Source organism: Microcebus murinus, chromosome 11 (assembly GCF_040939455.1).
Source record: "Microcebus murinus isolate Inina chromosome 11, M.murinus_Inina_mat1.0, whole genome shotgun sequence".
NCBI lineage: Eukaryota > Metazoa > Chordata > Mammalia > Primates > Cheirogaleidae > Microcebus > Microcebus murinus.
Window position 1 is genome coordinate 28,233,739 of NC_134114.1, and position 13,381 is coordinate 28,247,119.

The 13,381-nt window shown below is 36.0% G+C and overlaps 1 protein-coding gene across 2 annotated transcripts in view; it reads right to left on the reverse strand.

The window, feature by feature from the left end:
• Window positions 1-13,381, reverse strand: part of CPLANE1 (ciliogenesis and planar polarity effector complex subunit 1) — a 110,346-nt gene that overhangs the window by 85,270 nt on the left and 11,695 nt on the right. For both annotated transcript variants that reach the window (XM_076007975.1, XM_076007974.1), the window contains exons 9-16: window positions 13,190-13,372; window positions 10,870-11,119; window positions 10,550-10,705; window positions 9,617-10,386; window positions 8,053-8,261; window positions 7,774-7,854; window positions 5,962-6,126; window positions 3,534-3,707 (exon numbers count right to left, since the gene is read on the reverse strand). In XM_076007975.1, coding sequence (XP_075864090.1) covers window positions 3,534-3,707; window positions 5,962-6,126; window positions 7,774-7,854; window positions 8,053-8,261; window positions 9,617-10,386; window positions 10,550-10,705; window positions 10,870-11,119; window positions 13,190-13,372 — 1,988 coding nt within the window. The remainder of the gene's footprint in view (window positions 1-3,533; window positions 3,708-5,961; window positions 6,127-7,773; window positions 7,855-8,052; window positions 8,262-9,616; window positions 10,387-10,549; window positions 10,706-10,869; window positions 11,120-13,189; window positions 13,373-13,381) is intronic.

Genomic DNA, 13,381 nt, shown 5'->3' on the forward strand with positions numbered 1-13,381 from the left:
TGGGCTGCTTGGAAGTATATGCCTATATCTGATACTAGATTATGAAACTTGGAAGGCAGAGGTTTCATTTTATCTGACTTTGCATTATCCATAGTATCATACAATAAAAGACTAATTTGAGGTAATACTCAAACATATTAAGTGTTCAATGCATTAGTATTCATTAGAACATAGAAAAGTGTAATTTTCACTAACCCTGACTAAATGACAAGATTTCAGTTTGTCCTGGGATTTAATACAAAAGAGTAATATCCTTCCCTTTAGCCTTTTGTACCTTTCCCTAAATGGAAGTAACTTGTGATAAAGCAACTTGAAAATATGAGGACAGACATGTTATTTTAAAAGTCTATGTTGGGCCAGGCCCGGTGGCTCACGCCGGTAATCCTAGCACTCTGGGAGGCCAAGGTGGGCAGATTGCTCCGAGGTCAGGAGTTTGAAACCAGCCTGAGCAAGAGGGAGACCCCGTCTCTACTATAAATAGAAAGAAATTAATTGGCCAACTATATAGAAAAAATTAGCCAGGCATGGTGGCACATGCCTGTAGTCCCAGCTACTTGGGAGGCTGAGGCAGAAGGATTGCTTGAGCCCAGGAGTTTGAGGTTGCTGTGAGCTAAGCTGATGCCATGGCACTCACTCTAGCCTGGGCAACAAAGCGAGACTCTGTCTCAAAAAAAATAAAAAAAAATAAAAGTCTATGTTGATAAGATTTTCACTCATTCTCTTAAAATAAAAGTGGTAAATAGGATACATGGGCTTCTACTTCTTGAAATTAAATGATTAGTTTCTCAGGTCACTTATACAGGCCATCCCTACGGGTATTAACATTGTAGCTCTTTGACAAACACATCTACATAAAACAAAAACGTTTTCAATCACTGAGATGTCTGATTCTGCATAGGCAAAAGAGCCAGGAGATTGACTAAATTTTTACTTACTATGAGCAAGGCACTATACGATTTAAATAACCTGAATGATTTAATTTTCTGAAAATTTTACTACTTTACACAAAGAAAAGTTTACTACTTTTTTAAACATTACACAAAATAAGCTACTCAGATCCTCAGTACATTGTACCATCAGTTCTGATTAGAAAAATTAACATGAAATGTATTCTAAGTTAAGACTGCTTATTTTCTCATTTTTCAAGATACTCAGAAACTAAAGGAATTAAAGAATATATACAAAATTTCAGATATTTAAATTTTCAATAATTATAATTTGGGGCATTGGAAGAGAGACTACAAAAACCCTTCTTTACTACGTTCACCTCTCACTGGGAAGATATTTACACAGGGAAAAAAATGGTATGTCTCTGGGCATTTGTGACTATTTATGACTCTGTTCAAGAACAATTTAATAATTCTATCACCTTTCTTCCTAGAGTGTCTTCCTTAGGTACATAAACTGACCCGTAAAGCTAAGGATCATAAGCAAACAGCAAAAGTCCTATAAATACTGCAGGATAAGAAAGACAAGAAATTGAGACAAATTTTCTAAGTACCAAGATTTTACTCTTTTTGGATTTTTCTGAAAACGACATGAAATACTGCCTGTCTTTATCAGTAAAATAATTTGGGTTAAGGATACAATTTGTTGTCAGAAACTTTACTACCAAAAATAGGGAACACGTGATATATGCCTAGGTTATGACAAAAAAAAAGAGTTTGAATACAAAAACCACTGTAATAACAAACCATGTCAAATGAATGAGGGAATAAGTTATATAAATCTGAGAGTTTGAGAAGGAAGCATGAGGTCAGAGAAAGAAGCACAGACTATATTTGAAGAGAAAAGGCAGGGAGAGGCAGTTGTATCTGCGGTCTAACCAAGTAAAATAGGACATGGGGGAGGGAGACAGGGAAGCAGTCTAGATCCTGGAAGAAAGTGAGGCACCTGTTTGAGGACCAACTTCTCTTCTTCCCAGGGCAACAGGGACCTACTAGAAAGGGGACCACTAGGGAATTTCCCTTCTGATTCTACCTCATGCACAACTTTCTGGGGATCCAGCACCTCCTGAAAAACCCCAGACAAGACTAGAGAACACTGCAGTGGAAGTAGCCCAGGTGGTTGAGGATAGTCCTCCACTCCTACCCACATCCTCAGATAATCACAGAACATAAGAGGCTGAATACATAGTTCAAAAATCATGGTTCTATGATTACATTAGCCGACCACTTGTTGCTTCCTCTATTACATTTTTAATTACATTATAACCTGTACAACTCTAGTCTACATATGTATTAGTTCACGTCATCTTTGCTTAAAGCCTTCTAATGACTTCCCATTATACTTAAAATTCAGATTCCTTAGCATGGCTTCCGTCATCTGGCCCCTTTTCTGACTGCATCTCATGTCACTCTCCACCTCATCCTACAGTTTACAGACAACACCAGTTTTTTAGTTTGTCAAACACATCAAGCTAATTCTTGTCCTAGTTGGAGCTTTTGCATAAGCTCAGTTTAGAATGCTGTATACCCTGATGTATAACAAGGATGGCACTTTTTCGTTATTGAGGGCTCAACTTAAATTTCACTCCTCAGAGAGTGCCTCCTGAAACTCCCAATCTAAAAAAGCCACCCAGTCACATTGCATTACTCTAACTTCCTCCATAACAATTATCACTATTTGTTATATGTTACTTATATATTCATTTATTTGTCTGTCTCAACCTATTAGATGTAAACCCCATAAAAGAGCAAGTCATTTATCTGTTTTGTTCATGGCAGTTAGGATAAATCTGTTTCAGACATCTTAGAAAAACAAAACCAAAAAAACTACAAATGTTTTCATATTATCAATTTCATGTTGTGCAATCTGTAGCACCTAAGAACACTGACTGGCACATAGCAGGCACTTAATAAAAATTAGTAGAATGGAGTTGGGCATGGTGGCACATGCCCATAGTCCCAGCTACCTGGGAGGATATGGTGGGAGGATCACTTCAGCCAGGAACTTGAGTCCAAGCACAGGATTAGGTGTACTTTGACCATATAAATGCAATTATTAAATTTAAAAAGTAAATGTTCCAAATAAAATTATAGAAGTAAATTGTTAAAATAAAATTATATTTTAAATCAGCACACTTGAAATTTGCTAAATGTCCACATTCTTATATAAATGAAGGTGGCAGCTCTTTTACTTTAAAAATGGAAGCTTTATGCTAGTCCAAGTGCAGTGGTATTTACAAGTAATTGATCACAAGCAGTTACAGGTTTTGTTCCTTCTCCACTTCCACTGCTTCACTTGACTAGCCTAAATAGAAATATTTTAAAAAAAATTTTTTTTAAATGAAGCTTTATAAATCTCAATTTGCCCAAGTTTTATAATAAAAAATCCTATTCAATAAAAACAAATCTAAGCAATTACCTTTCTCAGATTCCACTCCTTCACAAATATTAATAGTGAGCACCTCCTATGTGTTAGGCACTATGCTAGAATAGTGCTATTTCCATACAATAATGATCTCTGTATCATTTTAAATATTTTATTATGTACAAAAAGAGAAGTGAGAAAATGATTGTTTACCATATTACCTGTTTTAATATGAAGTGGAGGAAGAACATTCACATTGTGAGGTGGCAAAATGCAAAGCTGCTGATTGGTGAAATAGGCAGCCATGAACCGAGCCATGGACTGGACAACTCTCACTGCAGCCTCAGGGTGAGCATTTCCAGTCACCCCACATGCACAGTGAGACTTCTCTAGAACTGCGGAGTACAACAAACAACCAAAAGAGGTAAGTTCCCACCAGTATACAAGAAGAAAATTATAATTAAAATATTCTTCTGAGATGAGCACCCATGTCCTAAACATTCTAAGTTATTATAGGTATCCACACTTCTTGAAGACAATAAGAACAAAAATAATTATAGTTGACCCTTGAAAAACATGGGTTTGAACTGCATATACGTGGATACGTACCCATGTATACGTGTATCCACGTATACATGGGTTTTCTCAATAAATATACTGGAAAAATTTTTGAGATTTTAAACAATTTGAAAAACCTTGTAAACATAGTCTAGAAATAACAAAAAAAATTAAGAAAAGGTATGTCATGAATACATAAAATATATATAGATACATAAAATATATATAGATATATAGTCTATTTTACTATTTACTACCATAAAATAGATACAAACCTATCATTAAAAAGTCAAAATTGATCAAAACTGAAGCATACAGACTATACATAATGCCATTTGTAGTCCAAGAGTCATGTAAGGAAACATAAAGTATTAAATCATAACTGCATAAAATTAACTGTAGTACATACTGTACTACTGTAATAATTTTGTAGCTACCTCCTTTTGCTATTAAAGTGAGCTCAAGTGTTGTACGTGTCTGCTTAAAATGCCATGTGAGGCCAAGGGCACTGTGGCTCACACCTGTAATACCAGCACTTTGGGAGGCCAAGGACAGGAGGATTGCTTGAGGCCAGGAGTTTGAGACCAGCCTGAGCAACAAAAGGAGACCCTGTCTCTACAAAAAATAGAAAAATCAGCTGGGTGTGGTGGCCGGCATCTATAGTCCCAGCTACTTAGGAGGCTAAGACAGGAGGATGGCCTGAGTCTGGGAGTCTGAAGTTGAAGTGAGGTATGATGATGCCACTGTACTCTAGCCACTGGAACAGAGCATGACTCCATTAACAACAACAAAAAAATGTCATGTGATGCTAATTGTCTCCACATGGGCTATCTACCTCTTCTGTAAATATGCTTATTGCAGTAAAAAGTGATCACTCAGGATTCTCAAATATTTTTAATTATGTGTATTGCAATACCATAAACCTTGAGATACAACTGCCTGCCATTTCAGACAGAGGATTCATCTTATAAACAGACAACATAAACTTATAGTATCGACAAATACAGTACAGTACTGTGAGTGTACTTTCTCCTCCTTATGATTTTCTTAATAGCATTTTCTTTTCTTTAACTTACTTTATACTAAGAATTCAGGATACAATACATGTAACATATAAAATGTTTTAACCAACTGTTTATATTATTAATAAAGCTTCTGGTCAATAGTAGGCTATTATTTGGGGGAGTCAAAAGCTACACATGAATTTTCAACTGCACAGGGGGTTGGAAAACCAAACCAACATGATACTTGCTATTAAACTGACTGTCCAAAATCCAACATAATATAGCCTAGTCACCATAGAGGCAGAGTAACCAACTTTTATGTATAAGCAATTTCGTGTCTAAACCTATAAATACAGGCCGGGCATCGTTACTCACGCCTGTGATCCTAGCACTCTGGGAGGCCAAGGCGGGCAGATTGCTTGAGGTCAGGAGTTCGAAACCAGCCTGAGCAAGAGCAAGACCCCGTCTCTACTATAAATAGAAAGAAATTAATTGCCTAACTAATATATATAGAAAAAATTAGCCGGGCATGGTGACGCATGCCTGTAGTCCCAGCTACTCAGGAGGCTGAGGCAGGAGGATCGCTTGAGCCCAGGAGTTTGAGGTTGCTGTGAGCTAGGCTGATGCCACGGCACTCACTCTAGCCTAAGCAACAAAGCAAGACTCTGTCTCAAAAAACAAATAAATAAATAAATAAATAGGTCGGGCGGAGGCCGAGGCGGGCGGATTGCTCGAGGTCAGGAGTTCAAAATCAGCCTGAGCAAGAGCAAGACCCCGTCTCTACTATAAATAGAAAGAAATTAATTGGCCAACTGATATATATATAAAAAAAAAATTAGCCGGGCATGGTGGCACATGCCTGTAGTCCCAGCTACTCAGGAGGCTGAGGCAGTAGGATCACTTGAGCCCAGGAGTTTGAGGTTGCTGTGAGCTAGGCTGATGCCACGGCACTCACTCTAGCCTGGACAACAAAGTGAGACTCTGTCTCAAAAAAAAAATAATAATAATAACAAATAAATAAATAAATAAAATAAACCTATAAATATAAATGAACAAGATTAAGTATACTGAGTTTTAAAATGCATACCTGAATAATCTTCATTTTCTTTTACTGGTAGTTGGGACCAGCTCAGTATTTCTCTTACCAGTTGATCACATAATCCTTGAGCATCATTTAAATTATAGCTATAGAGGTAGCAGTATAAGAGAGAAAGATAATAGCGTATCTGAAGAATACATGTCCTTCTTCCTCCTGAAACAAGAAAGAATTAAACTTACCTTAAAAGCATGTAGACAAGAAAAGCTCTTGGTCTGCTGCTTAGCAGACAGGAGTACTGTTTGTGAAAATTCATCAAGCTGTATACTCATATGAAAAGTTATCTGTATCTGTTTCATAACTCAATACAAGTATTTTTAAAAAAAATAGGGCAGTAATACTTTGTTCTTTTTTATTTTACTTTTTTGAGACAGAGTCTTACTCTGTTGCCCTGGCTAGAGAGTGCCGTGGCATCAGCCTAGCTCACAGCAACCTCAAACTCCTGGGCTCAAGCAATCCTTTTGCCTCAGCCTCCCAAGTAGCTGGGGCTACAGGCATGCACCACCATGCCCGGCTAATTTTTTCTATATATTTTTAGTTGGACAATTAATTTCTTTCTATTTTTAGTAAAGATGGGGTCTCACTCTTGCTCAGGCTGGGTTCGAACTCCTGGCCTTGAGCGATCCTCCCGCGTCAGCCTCCCAGAGTGCTAGGATTACGGGCGTGAGCCACTGCACCTGGCCTCTTTTTTATTTTAAATTCTGAACAATCTTATTTTTTTTCATCAGGCCCTAGCATGACTCAGATTTTATCTAAATTCATATTCTCATTATCTCAGCATTAGGTCTACTAATCACTTCTATTCTCAAGTACACCCAGTATGAGACAGAAGGGAACATGCTACAAAACCCCTAAGGAACCATACATGTAGCAAAGAGACTTCCTGAAGGAGAAGAAACAATTATTCAGTAAGATAAGAGCCCCTGACAACTGCCTTTAAATATCTGAAGGGTCCCTTGGAGTGAAACTGCTGATGACCTACCTCTTATCCATTCCTCCTAAGTCAAAGAATTCCAGTTTTATTTGAGGTTACGATGCACCCAGATCACTATTTCTTACTAGATATGGTCATGTGAAAATGTGACTAAATTGTGAACTAAGAGATAATATTGTATAGAACTTCCAGAAAAGTGATTAAAAAAACCCTCACATTATTTTATTTAGGATCTAAATCTCATTTTTCCCCATCAATAATCAATTACAGATATTTTTTTTTTTTTTTTTTTTGAGACAGAGTCTCACTTTTGTTGCCCAGGCTAGAGTGAGTGCCGTGGCGTCAGCCTGGCTCACAGCAACCTCAAACTCCTGGGCTAAAGCGATCCTCCTGCCTCAGCCTCCCAAGTAGCTGGGACTACAGGCATGCGCCACCATGCCCGGCTAATTTTTTATATATATATTTTTAGTTGGTCAATTAATTTCTTTCTATTTTTAGTAGAGACGGGGTCTCGCTCAGGATGGTTTCGAACTCCCAACCTCGAGCAATCCGCCCACCTCAGCCTCCCAGAGTGCAAGGATTACAGGCGTGAGCCACCGCGCCCAGCTCAATTACAGATTTCATCACTAACCAAAAGAGGGACAAAAAGGGACTTACGTATACATCACTGAAAAGATTCTTGCACTACAAATTTCAAGACTAAGAATAATTTAAAGTATTTCTGACAGTCAAGTTGCCTACAATATGTATTCTATTTAGGCATTAAGATATTGTCAGTGCTTTGAAAATTGGCATTATTGTTAAGCTCTGTAGCTAAAATATGTTCCTACCAATATTATGACACATATTATTTTTTAACACTCTCCTACCCTTCTCTTGGATTTCTTGAAGAGCTTTTTTCCACAACTCCACAGCCTTTTCGTATGATCCCAATAGGAAGCATTCTTCACCTATAAAGTTTTTAACCAACAATTAGTTATTGTTAGCTACATTACTTTATAAAAATTTACTTTGCTTTAAAATTCAGTGAATACAGCTAAGCCAGAAATTATTTTAAAAAACAAATGATTGCAATGAACTAAAAAAAATCAAAACTAGTTAACTCTATCACTTATTTATGGAGTTAGAAAATGTTTTAAGATACTGACCACTGATAGGCTTAAGTTCTAAGGTTTGGCTCAAGCAATCTCCAGCAGTCTGTAAGTTAGCTTGTATATGACATAACAGGGACTTGACAGTAGATGCTTCCTGTGTCATCTTTTCAGTTAACTCTCTGTCACCTTCAGAAAGTCTTTGGCTTAATTGTGCTTGATACCATAAAGTTTTCTTGTATAATACTCTCCAGAGAACAATCAATCTGTACACAGAATCAGGTAATCAAAACAAAATTTCAGACTAATGATGTAAGAATAAGTTTAGGCTGGGCGTGGTGGCTCACGCCTATAATCCTAGCACCCTGGGAGGCCGAGGCGGGTGGATTGCTCGAGGTCAGGAGTTCAAAACCAGCCTGAGCAAGAGCAAGACCCCGCCTCTACTATAAATAGAAAGAAATTAATTGGCCAACTAATATATATAGAAAAAATTAGCTGGGCATGGTGGCACATGCCTGTAGTCACAGCTACTCGGGAGGCTGAGGCAGGAGGATTGCTTGAGTCCAGGAGTTTGAGGTTGCTGTGAGCTAGGCTGACGCCATGACACTCACTCTAGCCTGGACAACAAAGCAAGACTCTGTCTCAAAAAAAAAAAAAAAATAAGTTTAGCCCCCTTCTTAGCCTATCTTTTCACCAATAACATACAAACTGATCAGACTTAAATATAGCACAAAGTCTAATGATCTAAAAATGCATAATATATATAAAAAAATCTTCCTAAATGTGTTATGCACCCGTGGTCATTTTTTAACTAAACCAAAATCTTTAAACACCATGGTTGTCCAAGACTAAAAAAAATGTATGTTGGCTGGGCACATTGAGGTCAGGAGTTTGAGACTAGTATGACTAAGAGTGAGACACCATCTCTACTAAAAACAGAAAAAAAAGTTAGCCAGGCATGATAGCATACATCTGTAGTCCCAGCTACTTGGGAGGCTGTGGCAGGAGGATCACTTTAGGCCAGGAGTTTGAGGCTGCAATGAGCTATAATGACACCACTCCCCTCTAGTCTGGGCAACAGAGTGAAACTCTGTCTCAAAAAAAAAATGTATGTTGTATAACATTTGGCATAAATGCTAAAATGTTTTTAATTAACAAATAAAAATCATATATATTTATTGTATACATGTTTGGAAATATGTCCTTAAATTAAAAAGAAATTTTTTTTTTTTTTTTTTTAGAGGTCTCATCCTGTTGCCCAGACTGGAGTGCTGTGGCATGATCACAGTTCACTGCAGCATCAAACTCCAGGGCTCAAGTGATCTTCCCACTTTAGCCTCCCAAGTAGCTGGGACTATAGGCATGAACCACCACACCCAGCTCTAGATTTTTAATAACATAATATTGATAATGTTGAGTTTTAGTGGATAGAGTTTCTTTCTAGGGTGATAGAAATATTCTAGAATTAGTGCTAATAGTTTCACAACCTTGTAAGTATACTAACAACCACCTAATTGGATACTTTAAAACAATGAATTTTACAACATGAGAATTACATCTGTTTTTTAAAAAGTAAAAAACCTATAATGCTAATAGTAACCTAATATTAAAGTAATTATACCTGTGTCCTGGTTGTTGCACAAGATTTATTACTTGAGGATGAATCTCAAAAGATGAGTTCTGAGACCAGTTTTCCTGAGAGCCACTGTCTTGAAACATTTGAAAAATAGGTACCACCAATGAATCTTTATCGGCTGTTCTTCCTCCATCAGATGAAGCTGAAACAACTTCAGGTTGAAGACGGTATATACCATTTAAATTGTCAGCTACCATTTTGAGTAAATAAAAACAGGCTAAGAGTTTCTCTGAGAACAACTGACCCTTTTGTTGCTGAGTCAGCAAAAGCTTCATAGTATTTAAGGTCAGCTTTATCAAATGTCCAACATCTTGTTTATATCTTATATCCCAATACTGGATTGATAAACATTGATGAAAAAGTTGAAAGATACAAAGTATCCATGCATTCTGTCTTGAGCTCTTGCTTAAAAAAAGATCAAGTTTGGGGAAAGGACATTTTATAAACTGAAGAATGTAGAAAAAATGAGTGATACAAACTACCGTGTAATTTAACATTAAATTTTTCTCAATCACATTTTTTGAAATTCCTATAGTCCATGCTGCAAGTAGATTTCTCTGGATAGAGTGCAGCTCTGTAATGGTTCCGTCTGTCTCCTCAGTATCATCCTTTGCATGTATAGTATCAAACATAGATGCAAATTCCAATCTTCCTTCCTTGACACTACTAAACAGCAGATCATTTTTTTGGTTCCAAAAAGGAAATAAATTGTTCTGAAAGTATCTGCCTTCCTTAGTTTCTTCTGCTTCAAAATCCTAGGGGAAAAGTGATCTTAATGACATTTAATATGTTATAAATAGAATCACTCTGGTGTTCTCAAATCTCTCTTCCATTTAACAAGAGAAAACTAAAATATGTTTTTTGGAATAAAGTCATTACATAATTGTCCAAAGTAAATACAATATTGCTACTAAGTACCTGAAAATCTGCTGTTTTTTCATTTAACGTCATTGTTTCTTCTGTCTGTAAGAATTGAGGGATCATGGAATCAACTGAACTTTCATGTCCTTGGTATTTTAACAGGCTAGACCTCAGGGAATTCAGTGATTGCAAGTTCAGCTCTTTGCTTTTTGGCTATAGAAGAAGAAAGACTTCTGAGAGCAAAATTTTAACAGACATTTAGTTACAAGCAATTAAAAATTCTATAAACAATTGTACATAATTCAATTCAGTGTAGTTTTAAATTAGAAAAGAAAAAGAAGGCAACGTTTACCAATGATACCAAAAAGCACTAATACCTTAGACAGTATTACACTTCGGTATGTTTTCTCAAGCCTCTGGGTTGAATCAAGTAGAAGTGATCTCATAAGTACTGACGGAGACAGTTTATCAAGAAACCGAAGGGTTGTGATCATGTATCCATCAGAAATAATGAGGTAGGGTAACCGTGAGTGTGCTTTTATAGAAAATCTCTGTCTCATAGGGTCACTATCAGAAGCTGATGAATCTATAGAATTATTTGAATCTTGAAACATAAACTGCTGTGGTCTAATAAACAAACATCAAAATTTAATAATCAGTAAGAGAAAGATCTTAATGGAAACAATCATATTTTTCCAAAGAAAAAGCAAACTAACAAAAGTCACAAATGAAAAAACAAACAGATGAAACATATACAAAAATATTAAATGTGTATTTATGTGTCAGGAAAATATAATGATTTTATATACACAGGTTTATATGTTTTAAATTATTTTTCCTGAATGGTGGCATTTACTGCATTTTGTTTTTAATCAACATACAACCTATTTCAGAAAATAATTAAAGCAATTGATTTTTATTATTAAAGAAAGTTAAATAGTTAACTTCTTACCACACATTTAAATATACTTATAGGAATACAGTTATGAGTTATCAGCATATTTATTATTAAGGAGAAACAAACAAAAAAAAACTGAGAAGAACATTTGAAGAGAATGGTGGTAAATAAAATTTTACCAGTTTTTTTTTTTTTTCTTTTAGAGACAGAGTCTTGCCCTGTAGCCCAGGCTATAGTTCTGTGGTCTGATTATAGCTCATTGTAACCTTAAACTCCTGGCCTCAAGTGATCCTCTCATCTCAGCCTCCCAAAGTGCTGGGATTATAGTGTGAGCCACCAGGCTCAGCTAATTTTATCAGTTTAAGATTAAATTTGACTGAGTTTCCACATAAACGTACTTATTTGTTGTTGTTATGATGTACCTGATTCTGATTACTTATTATCACTCCTATTAAGTTTAGAGCTTTATAAACATAAAGGGAACAAATCATCAAAATATACTGTAATTGTTTTCTGATCAATTCTTGAAAGGCCCCAAATACAAATTTTAAAAGAGAAATGTGGGAAAATCTAGTCAATTATGAACTGGACCATAAGAAGTAAGAAAAAATACTTTCACTGGAAAAAGTGACAAAATTTTCCATTAGCATTATGTATTGCTAAAAATTAAGTATCACTTTTTCCTAATAGTAATCAAGGATACACCCTACCTCAGTTTCCTTTTTGTGAAACAAAAAGAATGGATTAATTTCAAAGGTCTTTTCCAATTTTTCTGTTTTGTAAATAGCTGTGTTTATGTTTCCAGCTACATATAATACAATAAACATCAGTAACAAATATTTATGAGTACTTTATGCCCAAACTGGTGATTTATAATTATGTATTATTTTACTTCATTCTCTCAACCCTAAGAGACAATTATCGTCATCCTCATTTCACAGTAAAATAGAGGAATAAACTAACCCAAAGTTATAAGAACCAATATGTGAATCTTTTTTTTTGAGACAGAGTCTCACTTTGTTGCTCAGGCTAGAGTGAGTACCGTGGCGTTAGCCTAGCTCACAGCAACCTCAAACTCCTGGGCTCAAGCAATCCTTCGGCCTCAGCCTCCCAAGTAGCTGGGACTACAGGCATGCGCCACCATGTCCGGCTAATTTTTTTTCTATATATATTAGTTGGCCAATTAATTTCTTTCTATTTATAGTAGAGACGGGGTCTCGCTCTTGCTCAGGCTGGTTTCGAACTCCTGACTTCCAGCAATCTGCCCGCCTCCGCCTCCTGGAGAGCTAGGATTACAGGCGTGAGCCACCATGCCCGGCCAATATTTGAATCTTGATCTGACTCCAAAGCCAAACTGCTACTTCATCTCACAATTAAAAATTAAAATATGACCAAATTCTAAAGTCATCTATTTCCAACATTTTCCCTTTTAGAAAAAAGTTGATAAATATGTATATCAAGTTAATTTTGAGGCATTAATTTATCTAAGTGCTATTATTTTATAATAATAAATGCTATAGCATACTTTTATTAACTTTTATATCAAAGAAGATAAATTTTTAGTGGTATTGAATATTTAAGGAACTTATACTTACGTAGTCACAATGTCAAATTTTCACCAGGATTAAAGCACAAAAAGAAATAGAAGAAAACTATAAATAAGAAACAGATATTGGGATGATAGACTCAAAGAAAGAATACGACAATTTGAAAGATGAAATTTTTAAAAAATACACAGTAAAAGTAATAACGAAAGAGAAAACTTCTATAAACAAATTAACACAAATCAAATATCTCACCGATATGTTATTAGTGGATGAAGAGGAATAAATTCTGCTGGCCCAAATTCTATTGAGCAACCAGATGTAATTAATGTTAGCAATTCACCTTGGCAAGTCAATAAAACCAAGGAACCGCGTTTTAACACACAAGCCAAAAAAAGACTATCATGTGTCCAGCTGATATCACCTACCCAGTAGGACCTAGAAAAA